At 42.5% G+C, this 14776-nt stretch overlaps 2 protein-coding genes across 30 annotated transcripts in view; one reads left to right on the top strand and one right to left on the bottom strand.

The window, feature by feature from the left end:
• LOC141279176 (uncharacterized) overlaps positions 1-9956 on the top strand; it is a 118704-nt gene extending 108748 nt beyond the window's left edge. For 13 of the 26 annotated variants that reach the window (XR_012333078.1, XR_012333085.1, XR_012333089.1 and 10 more), the window contains 5 exons: positions 44-163; positions 1431-1632; positions 1736-2162; positions 3580-4288; positions 4752-9956. Coding sequence is in view for 5 of the 26 variants with exons in the window: in XM_073807557.1 (XP_073663658.1) it covers positions 4752-5082 (331 nt within the window). In the remaining 21 variants the exon portion in view is untranslated. Of the gene's footprint in view, positions 1-43; positions 1015-1430; positions 1633-1735; positions 3054-3579 lie in introns of those variants that run through there. The other 13 variants (XR_012333093.1, XR_012333094.1, XM_073807557.1 and 10 more) reach the window with 7 other exon arrangements.
• Positions 1-14776, bottom strand: part of WIPF1 (WAS/WASL interacting protein family member 1) — a 114657-nt gene that overhangs the window by 34600 nt on the left and 65281 nt on the right. The window lies entirely within an intron of this gene.

Here is a 14776-nt window from a genome sequence, read left to right as displayed (position 1 = left end):
AACCCCTAAATTTGGAAAATTAATTGTTTCTCCTTCCCACCAGGTGTAACATACCTTTTGGTACAAGAGGAGACAAGAGGGACAAGAGGAGATGAGCACCTCGATCTGGTCAACAGCCCAACTTTATTCTAGACACCTCCACAAAAACACCTGCTCACGGAACGTGAGATTCCTTCAAGAAATTCCATTCTAAAGCGTCACTCTCGATATTGATGATAACATTTAGGATTAAGGGAAAGAGTCACTCAAGAACTAAAAGCTCTGAGCAGCACTAATAAATAACATAAGTGATCCTCCCTCATCTACAGAGCGGGGTAGGGAGTAAGTTATAAACGCAGGTGAAGAGAGCTAGTCAGGTGTAGGAAGGCAAATGAGTTTTGAAACGTGATTCTGGTGCCCAAGTCAGGATAAATGATACACAGGCACAACTTATTTTATTGTGCTTCGCTTTATTGTGCTTTGCAGATATTACATTTTATTTTATTTTTTTTAAAGTACCAAAATTGTATTTATTTAAAATTCATATTACACTGAGAAAACTCTTACTTTCAAGGCATTTCCAATAATTTGGTTAATAACTTCAGTGCATCTCTTTGTAGTCCCACAAATTCTCATTAAATCCTGTTTCCCTCTTTAAACTGTTTGGAACGTGGGATTTTTAAACCTTGGCCCATCACTGGTTTGACTCTATGGAAGTAATTTATTCTCTTGAGATTATGGTCTTCAGGGATTAAGTATGTCTAAGGACTTTCTAACAAAAGCCATAAATATTCACACACACAAATGCCCATTTTAATATTCTAGGCTCTTTATATTTGTTTGTTTTCACTTCTACTGTTTGTATTGAGCAAAGTTATAAAAATCACTGGCACTTTATTGGTTTTGGCTTTCTTCCTCCAAACCTCATTATAAGGTAGAATATGGGTTAGTGGGGTTATTTGATTCAGTGTGTCTCTTTACATTTAGTGTCAAGCCTTTCTTTATCTTTTTTCAGACTGTACATTTTTTTTTTTTTAACAAATTGAAGGTCTGTGGCAACCCTGAGTCACGCAAGTCTATTGGCGCCATTTTTCCCAAAGTATTTGCTCACCTTGTGTCTCATTTTGATAATTCAAGCAACATTTCAAACGTCTTCATTATTATTATATTGGTTATGGTGATCTGTGATTACTGATCTTTGATGTTACTACCACGACTCGCTGAAGGCTCAGATGATGATTACCACTTGAATGAAGTTTTTTTAAATTGAGGTATAGTTGATTTACAATAGCAATAAAGTAGTTTTTAATTAAGGTATGTACATTTTTTTAGACATGATGCTACTGCACACTTAATAGCCTACAGTAGAGTATAAGCATAACTTGTACATGCACTGGGAAACCAAAAATATCGGTGTGACTTGCTTTATTGCGGTATTTGCTTTACTGCAGTAGCCTGGAACAGAATCTTCTTAAGCCTGTACAGCTCAAGTCAGCTGAAGATCAGAGCTTTCTAAGCCAAAATGTTTTGTTTCCGTCCGCCACGCTTAATGGGGTAACAATAACTCTTCCAGAGGATGCTTGACAGAAGCACAGAGATGATGAGTACACAAGGAGGAAACTCAGATTCCTCACTCTCAAAGGACTCTAAGAGGTGGGTAGGCAATGGAATATAGGCAAAAAATATTATACCGAAAGCTTGAGAAGTGTATAAAAATCTGAACATGCTCATAATTTTTTCTCAATCCACCTGAAAGGTTCAGACTTATATTTGTGACACACACCATGTACCTCTGAGAAAACGGTACCAGCTGAAAGAATGAAAAACAGAGGCACATTTTGGAGAAGTACTGGGATAGCTGACGTCCAAGGTTCTTTTAACTCTCAATTCTTTGAGATACGAGTCTAGCCTTACAAGGAGTTTCATGATGCCAAGCCATGGCAGAATTCCTGGAAGTGGAGCTTCCAAGGATTAGTGACCTAGAGTCTTCTACTTTGCCTGGTGCCACTTGATGGTACAGACTCTATTCTTCTCAACTAACGTAGGGCCTGGAGTCCAAGGGACACTCAATACATGAATAAATACATGCAGGCCTGAGGCTGCACAGAGGTGGAGGCCTGCAGCTATTATCTCCTTCGCTCTCCACTAACCTCGGGAAAACACAGAACTTGATCACCTACCAGGTAAATAAATGTCTGAGTGACTCTTTGGGGAAGTCTAACTATAGTTGGGTCTAAAAAGAGAACATGGGCAATAGGGTGATTTCTCTATGTATTTACAGAATTACTTTGAAGTTCTCTAATAAGTAATGTGCCCCAAACACACACACACACACACACACACACACACACACACACACACACACACACACACACACACACACACACACACACACCCTCCTAGGACACTACAGTTCATGACTATTCTCACCCATTAGGAAAAACTCAACTAGAAGGGGGTATGTCACTTAGAAGTCTGGAGCCTGTGAGACACACAAGGGAGTAGTTGGTCTAGGGTTTGGGTCTATTTCATCTTTAATGAGAACTTGTAAGCACAGTCAACTTTGGATACATTTATGAGGTGTCCACTATGCACCATAGGACATAAATCAGACAATGTTCCTCCCTGTTTAAAACCCTCCAATGGTTTCTCATTTCACTTTAAAAATCCAAGCTCTGCCTAGGCTCACAAGGACCCACAAGGTCTGCGTCCCCCCGCACACCCAGCTCTCTGACCTCATCTCAAGTAAACTCCCTCTTGCTAATTTCCTTCCAGGTCTTTCTGTTCCTTAAATGCACAAGCTCATTTGCATCCTGGCCCTGACACTTGTAAGCCCTCTCACCTGGTACACTCACCTCCCTGGTTCCTTTTCATTTTCCAGTTGTCAGCAGAAATGCCCCCTCTTATGTCCCATCTCTACTCCCATTTTCTTTTATACATTGCACATGTCACCACCTGACATGTTTTCATTTAATTGTTTATTTACTTGTACATCCCTCCCCACTAGAATTCAAGCTCCATAGGACCTTGTTTCCTGCTGTCGCCTCAGCATCTAGAGCAGCATCTGACTCCTGGTAAATTCAACAAATTTATTTGTTGAATGAAAAAGAAAATCAATCTCTCTTAAAAATTCTACCAGAACATAACATTTGTTTAAGAGCCTAAGGCTGTTCCCCCTAAAGCAGTGACTAAGGAATGCCAAGGCTAGACTTGCACTTTCTTCTCGGGAAGGCTTAGCTTAAAGGGAAATCTGCCAGGGAAAGGACACTGGAGATGAGCAGTAAACCCTTTAGCCAACCGGGGGGCTTGGCAGTGTGTGCAGAGTCTCATGCAGTGCAAGTGGCTCATGTCACTGGGCAGTGGGGAAGAGAAAAATGGGTCAGGAAAGTTAAAAACAAATAATCCAATCGGAAAGGAAGGGGAAGAAATTAAAAGATAAAGGAAATAAGGCAGGAAAAGATGGAGACAAAGGTGAGATCACATGGTGGGCGGGGGGCCGGTTCCAACTGCATCACTGACAAAGCGGCCTTGGAGGCCACCCTCCGCAGTGGGTGTAGGTGTTGGATGTGAAAGTGCTTTCTGCCCTTCCTCTGTGCCCAGGTGTTCCCAGATCCGCGTCAGTTTCTCCGAATAAGGAATTTTAAGGACGAATGAGACTGCAGAGATCAGAGTCCACACCATCATTTACAGAAGAGGAAACGGGGGTCCAGAGAGGTTAAGTGACCTGCCTCTGTCACACAGCAGGCAGCAGCAGAGCTGGTGCCAGAAGCCCGGTTTCTCTCTCCATGGTCCAGTGTCATTATGGCCTTAAGCCTCATTTTAAGTTCAGAGGAGGATTTCACTTAATTCCTCTCTATAAGCATAAGAAGAGGTGGAAGGAAGAGGGGTAGAGAGAAGGCTGTGATGTGGAGGGAAGCAGTTGAGGGTAGGGTTTGTATTGCTGTTGGGGATGTTATTATAATCAAAGGCCGAAGAAAAGTGGATTGAGACCCCGAGGCGAATAAAGATAATCACAGTCCTGGACTTCAAAGAGAATTTTAAATGCATATATCACCCTATTCAATACATAGACCAGTCCCAGCCTAATGACAGAGTAAAACAATAATCAACAGTCTCCGGACCAATCAGATGAAGAAGCCTCCATGTTAATCTACAGAAACAGAAAATGAAGGACGGACAGAGATTATAGTACAACACGGTGGTTCTCACCAGTCTGGGTAAAGCCGTAAAGAATCACAGCCAGCGACCCTCCTATGGCGACCCCAAATCAACAGAGACTGAATAAGGGCAGCAGTGACATGTATAAAATGTAAGAACAATTGTTTTTTATAATTCTGGTGTTTCAAGTTGTGTTTCCATGACTACCTGTTATGGTTCAGTATTTCCCTGGTAGTAGAAACATATTTTAGAATACTGTATTCCTTCCATTCTAAAACACCACCTTCTTCAATAGCAAAATACCCCCCTTATAGCTTTTTCGGGGGAAAAGGAAACAGTACCAAATTAAATGTATGCATTTATTGTAAGAGAAATTCTACGTGCAACTTGTTAAAACATGGGAATTATGTGATTTAAAAGAGCAGAAACAAAGGAATTAACTTCTTCCCCATAAACTTATCAGTACAGCTACATAGAGGGATGATCATTTAAAAATAATCTCAGAAACAGAGAAATTAAAAACAAATTTTGTCCTATTCTATGTCCTGCTAATATAAATTGGTATAATTTTACTTGGGGAAATATTTGCAATACATTTCCTTATGTTTTGGCAGCTCAGCCTCCACTGACCCTACTTACAATGATGTCCTTCAGTTTTCGTTTGGAGACACATCCATCCCTCCCTCCCTCCTTCCCTGCTTCCCAGACCCTGTGCGTCCAGAGAAATTCACTTCCATTCCAGATGCACGAAGAGCTGGCTCATGGGATCCTTGCATTCATGTGGCCCCAGAGACTTTTTTGGCGATGGCCTGTGACCTCATCAGAACCAAGGGAATTTGTGGCCAGAGGAGAGGACTCTTCCTGAGGGATGAGATTGGAGTTGGATCTGTGAAGATGGAGGGGCTGGAATTGGCTCACTCATCCTCTCACCCACATGGGGTTTGAAAATGAGACCAACAAAGTGGGGGAGCTGGGGATGGAGAACACCCAGCTGTTGACGTTGTTGGCTGAATCCATCTATACCTGAAGCTAGCTCTATTTTGGACTTTTAACTTACACTAGCAAATAAATTCTCTATTTTGTTTAAGCTAGTGTGATCAGGTTTTCTATCACTGGCAATACAAACACTCTTACGTGATACAGAAATCAGTACTAGAAGTGAATGTTGAATGTGACTAACCCTAAAATGTGCAACTGGCTGATTTAAGGTTGGATGACAGCTAGTGCAGGCTTCCTGCACTAGGAGGTTGACCATCCCGGCTATGTGATGGCAACACTGCTGGTTATGGTGCCACCTATCGAATCCTGGGTCTAAGACCACGAGCCTCCTGAAGGTGCACCGTTAAAGGATTTGGAGATGAAATTTAGAAGGTTGGAGTGTGTCGGCTACTTGCAGCCTTCAGTGAGAGCCACAGGAAAGAGAGAAACATAGGATGAAACTGATTGGAAGCCCAGAGGCAGGGAAAAAGGGCTTTGTTAATAGAGGCCTTTTTTTTTTCCTGTGAGGTGCAACCAAGATGGTTGAAGAGTCAAAAAATCTGGAGCTTTGTGGGTTTAAAAACCCAAATTCTCAACACTATGCGAACATTAGATAGAGCAAGGCCTGACGGTAAGAACAATATCAGGAAAGAGGTTTGAAACCTAGGAGAAGCCCGATTCCCCATCGTCTCTCCAAAGGACTGTGGTCTCTCATCTGAGCAGAAGGCCCGTGACATTCATTGTGATACACTGGTTTCCATCTCAGGAGCGAGGAGTAAATTATTAGTGGGTTCACCACCTCAGGCCACTGTTTCAAACTGTACCTAATCAGAGGCCACAAAATTTGGGAGCGGAGGATGGTTCATTTGCTGGGAGACAGAAATGCCCAGGCTTGGCTTCACATACAAAGAGTACGACTCAACGCAATCCTGAGTTTTGTTCACTAGTCCATGGAGTTCAGGCATTAGAGAATCCTACCACGTTTCTAAGTACTAGAGGATAAAGCCCCAGAATGGTCGAAAACAGTTTATGATTGCTCAGATCCTAAGTCAACCCCTAGATCCCCGAAGCCAGGAGAACAGGGTGTAGGCCGTGGAACAGGGGCAGCCCTGCTCTTAGAGATGGCTCTGAAGGCAACAGATAAGGAAGGCCCACCCAGAGAGCAGGAGGTTAAGCCACTGGATGACCAAAGTCCTCATTCCGTTGCCACACAGCTAGAATCTGTTCAGTGGGTTATAAAACATGCTAGAGACAGGAGAGCAATGTCTCCGCTCCTTTCCCAAATGGAAGTTTAATTGTGAAATTCTTCTACTGCTCTCCCTCCACCATCGTATACTGGGTGTTAAATTTAATTTAGCACTGGACCGTGAGATACTACCTTCAGCACTGACGGACAAGACTGTGGAAAGTGTGCACTCGGCGCTGGACTTGGACCTGGATTGGCCACCTATTCTAGGGAGGAGGGTGAGTGTGATTTATTATGTGGGAGCATTTTTGAAACTGTATGTGTGGGAAGATGTGTGTGTGTTGCATAGGTAAATAGAGTATACACTGGTTGCTTTGGGGCTGTCCAGCATCCATTCTTCTGAATTACAGTAGAGCCTCAGATCTGGGGAGAGAGACATCCACTGATCTCTACTCCTGCTCTTCTGGCTTCAGTTGGGCTAACTCCACCCGGGCTCCAGGAATGGAAAGTGACCAGCCCTGGCCACTTAGAGCCTGCGGTTCCCTGGCTGCAGTGATTGGTTCAGAGATGAGCATGTGACTACTTCGTACCAAGGAGATGCAATGAGACTTTTTCTAAGACGTGTGGGGCTGGGACTGGTGGTATGACAGCCACGCTGTACACACATGGAGACTGAGAATGAAGCCCGTGCAGTGAACAAGCTGTGAGAGGAGCCTGAGACTAACGGATAAATTAGGAGTTTGGGATTAACAGATACACACTACTATATCCCACTCCTGGGCATATATCTGGAGAAAACTCTAATTCAAAAAGATACATGCACCCCGATGTTCACAGCAGCACTATTTACAATCGTCAAGACGTGGAAGCAACCTAAGTGTCCAGTGACAGAGGAATGGATAAAGAAGATGTGGTATGTATACACAATGGAATACTACTCAGCCATTAAAAAGAATGAAATGATGCCACTTGTAGCAACTTGGATGGACCTAGAGATTATCATACTAAGTGAATTAAGTCAGAGAAAGACAAATATCATATCACTTATGTGTGGAATCTTTAAAAAATGACACAAATGAACTTATTTATAAAACAGAAACAGACTCATAGACATAGAAAACAAACTTATGGTTACCCAAGGGGGAAGAGGGTTGGGGAGGGATAATCAGGAGTTTGGGATGAGCAGATACAAACTATTATATATAAAATAAACAACAAGGTCCTATCTTATATCTTATACCTATATATCTTATTGAACTATATTCAATATCCTGTAATAAACCAAAATGGAAAAGAATATGAAAAAGAATATGTACATAGATATATAAAACTGAATCAGGGCTTCCCTGGTGGCGCAGCGGTTAAGAGTCCGCCTGCCGATGCGGGGGACACGGGTTCGTGCCCCAGTCCGGGAAGATCCCATGTGCCGCGGAGCGGCTGGGCCCGTGAGCCATGGCCGCTAAGCCTGGGCGTCCGGAGCCTGTGCTCCGCAACGGGAGGGGCCACAACAGTGAGAGGCCCGCGTACCACAAAAAAAAGATTATTGCTAATTTTTAAGCATGATAATGTTATTGAGGTTATGTTGTTTTTTACAAAGAGTCCTTAAATTTTTCGAGATACATACCGAAATATTTGTGGATGGAAAGGTATGATGTCTAGGTTTGCCCTGAAGTGAAAAAGGGGGAAAATAGCTAAAGGTTTAAAGAAAACAAAATTGGCCAGAGATAATCATTCTTGAAGCTGTGTGAGGCCCACGTGGCAGTTTGTTATAATGTTCTGACTACTTTTCATATACATTTGAAATGTTTCTGTAATAAAAAGTTTAAACAGTAAAATAAAAATGACTCGAGGCTCACTCCCTTCTTCATCCACTAGAGGCTGTTAAAGGGGTTTGCTCACTCTGTTATAATCATGCTCAGACCTGGGAGTTACAGAAGTTACCTTTTTCTCCTCATAATGATCTCTTTGGTTGATAGATGAAATGGGACAGACTGAGGGCTCCCTTATACTGATTCAGAACCCAAGTAGCTCTTCCTAGAAAAGCATTCAACTCAAAATTGGAGACCCTCTTAATGGCAACAAAAAAGCAAAAATCTAAATTCCAACCAACCAACCAAAGAACAAAAGAAAGCAACGCTCCTCCTAGATCAGCACTGTCTAGTAGAAATAATTTGAGCTATATGTGCAGTTCTATATTTTCTACTAGCTACATTAAAAAGGAAAAAAAGTGAAATACTAATAACATTTTATTTAACACCCTATTTCAAAAATATCATTACAACATGTACTCACAATAAAAAACCTATTAATTAGGCATTTTGCACTCTTTTTTCCTATTTTACTATTTTAGTGTGTATTTTACTATGGGTGACATTTCAAATGCTCAAGAACCGCTACCACACTGGACAACACTTCTCTAGATGGTGAGGGCCTGGTGGGAAGGAGCCCCGTCTTATCCTAAATGATTTGATTAAAATGCAAACATTTCCCAGGTGGTCACCGACATTCAATACAAGTGGCCCCCCAGGGGAAAAAACCACGTGAGATATAGAAAAATGTTTCTTACAATTCAAGGGGCCAATGGGTGGAAAGCCCTGTTTTTACATCCTGCCATGTATCTGTTTGCGCACACACCCAGGGAGAAGCTGCTGGAATATGGATAGCTGTGTGTTCCTTCTGGCTGCTAATCTGGTTGCTAATCATTAGGTATGAAGCCCAGGATGGGGCCTCTATAATGATTTCTGGGGTGGGGACAACAGCTATATTGTTCCCTGTTCAGTCTTCTCTCCAGCCATATGGCTGGTTACTCAGTGTCTCCTGCTGGAGAATAGAACCATGTGGACAAGAAAGCCCTTCCCTGGGCTTCTCAGGAAAAAAGGCTCTATCCAGCTCTGCACCTTTGGGCCTGATGGCACTCATCTGAAGCCTGAAGGAAGGGCTCACTGACCCGAGACTCCCCCGGTGCCCCCTGACGCCAAAGAAGCAGCACCAGGCTAGTGCAGCTGCTATGTGGAGAAGCAGACCCAGATCCTCTGCACAGGGACAGGAAATGGGGGTGTTTGTGGGTGTCACAACAGGGAGGGCCCGTCTGGGATTCAGACCAAGGATGCTAGACAACCTGCAATGTGCCAGACTGTCCCACTCAGTAAAGAATTGACCCGCATGACCTACAGAGGTCCTGTTGGACACTGCTGTAGGTGAAAAAACTGCTTAGTTATCTGAGCCGAGAACTTAACTCCATTTTACATACAATTCAAAGTAATTATTGCACTGCTGTATTAGTCCCTGAATTTTCCAGTAATGCAACTGTCATAGAAATGAAATACTATGTTTTGCTCAGCTCTTTACCCAGGGTTGCTCACCTCTGCTGGAAAATGTGTCCCAAGGTATCGCCACTTGCGGTACCCAAGTCTCTCTTAGCCAAATTAGCCTCCACTTGCGGTACCTAAGTCTCTCTTACCCAAATTAGCCTGCAGTTGCAGCTGTCCCACTCACAGTGATTATCAGTGTAGCTGCAAACCCGTTTGCTAATCAGTTGTACCCGATCACTTCCAAATTGAAGTTATTTTATAATAAATTACATTCCTTTCATTTCTCTTTTTAATTACAGATAAAGATTACATGGATCTGGGGGGACATGATGTGTGAGGTCAGATTATTTCCCCGGTGAAGGCTCACTGAAGCTTGTGAAAGGGGCATTAGAAAATACTGTTATTCAAAGTGAGCCCGGGCTCAGACAGGGCTGCAAGCCACCGCCTCCGTGCATACCCCTGACTGAGCTCCTTTAAAGTCAGGCACGGTCATTTGATGGCTCTGCTTGTCCAGCCTGGGAAATAAAGAGAGGAACCCACGGGGACCATCACAGCTGCTCACCTATAATCCTGGGAGGGAATCTCACACTTCGTTTCCCAACGGTCACAGCTGCATGCGGTGCTTCTTGCCCCTGTTTCTCAGCAGGCCCTGCTTCTCTCAGTGGCTTGGCTCAAACAATTTGTTCTACTCGAATGACCCCAGATTCCATCTGATTTTGCCACTTCAAGAACTTTCCGCCTCCCATTTGGCTGCTCTGGAATCTCCAAATGACTGACTGGGAAAACAGACTGTTGGAAAAACACCTCCAGGTTGTCTCTAAAGGGATGGCCGCCCTATCAGACGACGGAAATGCCTCCCGCTGGACCAAATGCACGTATGTGTTCCCTCAACTCCAAATATAGGTCCAGGGGCAAGAGACCAGAAGAGGTGCGACCACAAGGTGATCTGCTCTACCATTTTGTGTGTGTGTTTTGCTTTATTGGGTTTTTTTGTTTTTGCTCAGTGCTGACTAAATGACTCTTCCCCTGCTGCATGGAAGCTGCTTAATTCAGTCTTGGATCATTTCCTCCTGTTTGAGAACCATTCTAACAGAATGGACAGAATGATGGCTTACGTAAAAAGCAACTCCAGGACTATGTTTAAATATTTACTAGTTTGAGAAGAGCAAACCACAAAGACTTGAGGTGTAAAAACCACATGTGGTTAATGTTTTATAGGAGACCCTCAGGAAGGTAAATGGACATAGTTAAAAAAAATCAAACTGGTTTCTCCCTCACCCTTACCTACAACCATTAAGAAATAAAAAACAAAATAAGACTAAACAGCAATTAAACAGAACCCAATCTGGGTGTTACTCTTGGCCTCGGGGTGGCAGCTCTGTCGAACAAGGCAAATATGTAGCTGTCTGGGCTCCACGGCTAAGGTCAAGCATAATGGCCGCCGGGGCCAGAGCTCCTCCCGGCCCGGCCACCGCCCCTCTCGGTCATCACAGCTGCTTCCTTCCAGAGTCGCTTCTCCAACTCCAGCTCCTCTGGCCCCATGCTCAACCTCCTGGCCAGTCTTCTCCAACCAGAAAGAAAAACGCACAAAGAAGACTAGTTCCTAGGAATCAAATCTTCGATGATCTTTTACCTGCTCTCCCCATGTACCTGTCTCTGACCTCACGGCTGACTAGGGTGCCGGAACGCTGCGAGGGCTCCCAGGCAGTCACTCAACACTCAGAATCCACTGTGTGCCAAGTGCTGTTTTAGGTGTCGCGGATGCCACAGGGATCAGACAGGTGAGATCACACAGTGATCTCCACCCTCACAGAGCTCACGTTCATATCTGAGTTGATGATGTGATGGAAGGAAAACAATTTACCCCCCGTTCCGTGCCGCACAGGTGTTACAGAGTACCCAGGTCAGTGCCAGAGGAAGGGCTAATTCAGGCAGACTCTAGTGTAAACGTATAGTGCACCAAAGTCCTGGGGTAATCATTTCGATTTGAGAACCATTTCCGTACAAACGTACTTGAGGGCGCACTGCCAGGCCAGCCCACAAAAGTCTATTTAATTCATAACATGACTAAACTAAAACTTTAGTTCCAATGCTTCAAAGGAGAGGACTCAGAAGTGATGGATGGGAGAGGGCTTCATGATTCTCTGCTGCGCCAGCCTCAGCCTCTGCCCCATCCCCAAGCCGGCCCTACACCTTCCCTTGACCGCACTCAGGACATAAGGGGCTCCTGTCCCTAAGTACTTCTTACCCAGAAGTCATAATTCCCCTCCACAGGGTAAGATGACCTCATCAAAATGTCAGGAGGAAATCGACTTGTTGCCTTTTATCTTTAAAGACAGAGGAGTTGTTAACCCAAACGACATTGAGTTAGTGGACATTTTGTTGAGAGAAAGGAAGCCATTTGGTTGGAGGGAGGTGCTGTACAGTACAGTCACACTGTCTAGGGTAAACTTTCTTAAGTTTCTCCTACTTTTTATAGTTTTCTTCCTTCACTTAAATATATATATATTTTCTTATGAAAAAGTCATACATGAAAAGTTTAGAAAATAGGAATAATATAATTTTTAAAGTGACCCATTAGTACTCAGAGAAAACCAGTTACCATTTTGGAATTTCCTTCCAGTCTTTTTTCCTCTCTGTGTGTGCATCTGAAATGGAATCATACTGTATATATATATAGTTTCATACTCTTCTTTCTCACACTTCCCCATGTTATTAAATATTATCCTAACACAATTTTAATAGTTGCATATTTCATTTTTATAGATGTTCCATTACCTATGTAAATACTCTTCGTTGTTAGATATTTAAACTGCATCCAATTTATTATTACAAATCCTACTATGATTAACACACTTGTATCCAAATGTTTGTGGTCCTTTCAGATTATTCCTTAGGATAAATTTATTAGAGTACAATTACTAGAATGGAAGATAGGAAGTTTTTCCTTTTTCCCCTTGATACATGTTGTTATCTGTTTTCTTAGTTTTCGCATTCATATTCTCACTAGCACCCATTTCATTTCTTTTCAACATTGCTTTTATCACTTTTCAAAATGTGCCAGTTTGATAGACAAAAAAATTGTATGTATGAGCCATTTTAATTTTCATTTCTTTGATTATTAATGAGGTTAACAATGTTTTATATATATTTATTGTCTTCTCCATTATTAGTATATCTTTCTCCATTAGTTATCTGGATTTTTTTTTTAAATCACAGGGTTTTAATCTTTTCCCTTATTTCTTCCACTTTTGAATTTAAAGACCACCTAAAAGCTCCATGACTTTTCATAGACAAAATAAAATGTTCTGACCATTGGGGGACTGGGTGGATAGCAGTGACCATTTCTGTGTGTTTATAAATAAAATTTCATAAATCCAGAGTCACCCCTACTCCCAACAGATATACATTTACAAAAGAATTCCCTGAGATTGCAACTGTGGATAATTTTGTGCAGCCTCTGAGAATGTTCAACATCTAAGAAATGTTTCCATCCCATACCGGGAGGAAGGAGCAGGACATCCGGGCACATCTGACCACGGTTCTTCCTGTCTCAAAAGCAGAAGTAGGAATACCCTGATTTATGCTACACACGTGCAGACATGTGTAAACCTCTAAAGTCTGAGTACAGAAAACAACCATTATGACCCTGAGTCACCTTATTCCATTTTTCACAAGACCAAAGTTCCCAGGAACTAAGGAGTAACTTAGGCTGACCTAATGAGCACCCAAGCTTCTGTTATGTTTGCCATTTTCCTTAGTAATTCTGCAAATATTCTGCAAAAAGTAAAATCTAACTTAGAATTTTTTTGATTGAAAACTTGATGCTAAAAACCTTTCTGAGCCTAAGTCATTCAAAGTAACTACAGTTATCTATTTGATGATTCACCGGAGGACCTGGGCTGGAATGACATTCTCCGGTCTCCTTTCCACCTGTGTCTTCCCAAGTCAAGAGCTATTCCTTACTTGGTACAGTTTTCTCTCCTGGACTTAGAAGATGCTGGCACAACGCTAAACACTCAGCAACATCAGCTATCATTACTATTGTTAAGTGAGCTAAACTTCTCCCCAGTTAGTACTACTTGGTAAAAGAGGGAACACAACAGATGAAGTGGCTCTTTTTGTTTATAGAGGGATAATTCAATGTAATTTAAGAATAAAGAATTTACTCTATGTCATAGTTGAGAAAACCTGGGTACTCGTAATTTCAGAGTCTCCATTTTATATTGGTTCTACAGCTCGTTTTCAAGTCTGCTTAGGCCTATTTCAAAAAGATGGCATTGACCTACACAATTCTCTTTTATGAATGCCTCTGCTTTTTTGTGCAATTTCAAATATCACTAGACTTAATGAACACAAATTCAGAAAAAATGCCCCAGAAACTTCCTAAAAATACCATTTCTCCTAAAAGTTAAGGAGAAATAGGGATTCATAAATTGAGTTTATGTTCACTGCCTTGTTTTCATTTCACCTGGAGAGGCTCCCTGCCAACTGCAGGTGAGAGTTCCAGGAGGATGGGGACCCCAAATCCTCCACTTCAGAGAGCAGGCTTATCTTCAGTGCACTAAGAAAATGTCCCAAAGCCCCTGGGGACTGTCTCACCCAACTGGGAAATGGAAGAAAGAACTTCTTTTCAAGTCTGCTTTATTCTAGTGGTTGAGGAGTGCAGAAAGAACAGTAATGGTCTGTGAATGTTTTCAGAGGTGGCACATAATGAACTGAAAGAAAGCAGGCCTTGAGACAAGATCTGGGGTCTCTGAACAAGTGAGAAAACAAAATGATTCCTATCATTATGCCCAGGTTCAGCCACCACAAGATGAGGGACTCAGACGTGAAACACAGTTGTGCCCAGAGTCAAGTCAAGCTTCAGCAGAACTGAATACCACACAGAAAACGCTTTGCGGAGCCAACTCTCGTTGGCAGGGAATTCACGGAAAATCAATATGAAGATCACCGGTGTGAAATTTTATTTTCCAAAGTACAGTACAGAACTTTCTAGTCATCCTGGGTTTACTCCTACCTCGTGCAAAATGCTCTGTAGGGGCACATTTCTAATACTCTTCATCAGCAGTGCCTACTGAATTCTCTTCGGCCTCTAATGCACCAATGCAGAGATTAGGTTTTCTTCCCTTGCTTTCCGCCCTCTCCCTACATCTTGCAAATA

Source organism: Tursiops truncatus, chromosome 7 (assembly GCF_011762595.2).
Source record: "Tursiops truncatus isolate mTurTru1 chromosome 7, mTurTru1.mat.Y, whole genome shotgun sequence".
NCBI classification, from domain to species: Eukaryota; Metazoa; Chordata; class Mammalia; order Artiodactyla; family Delphinidae; genus Tursiops; species Tursiops truncatus.
Note: the sequence above shows the minus strand (reverse complement) of the source record. Positions and strands in the feature narration are given on the sequence as shown.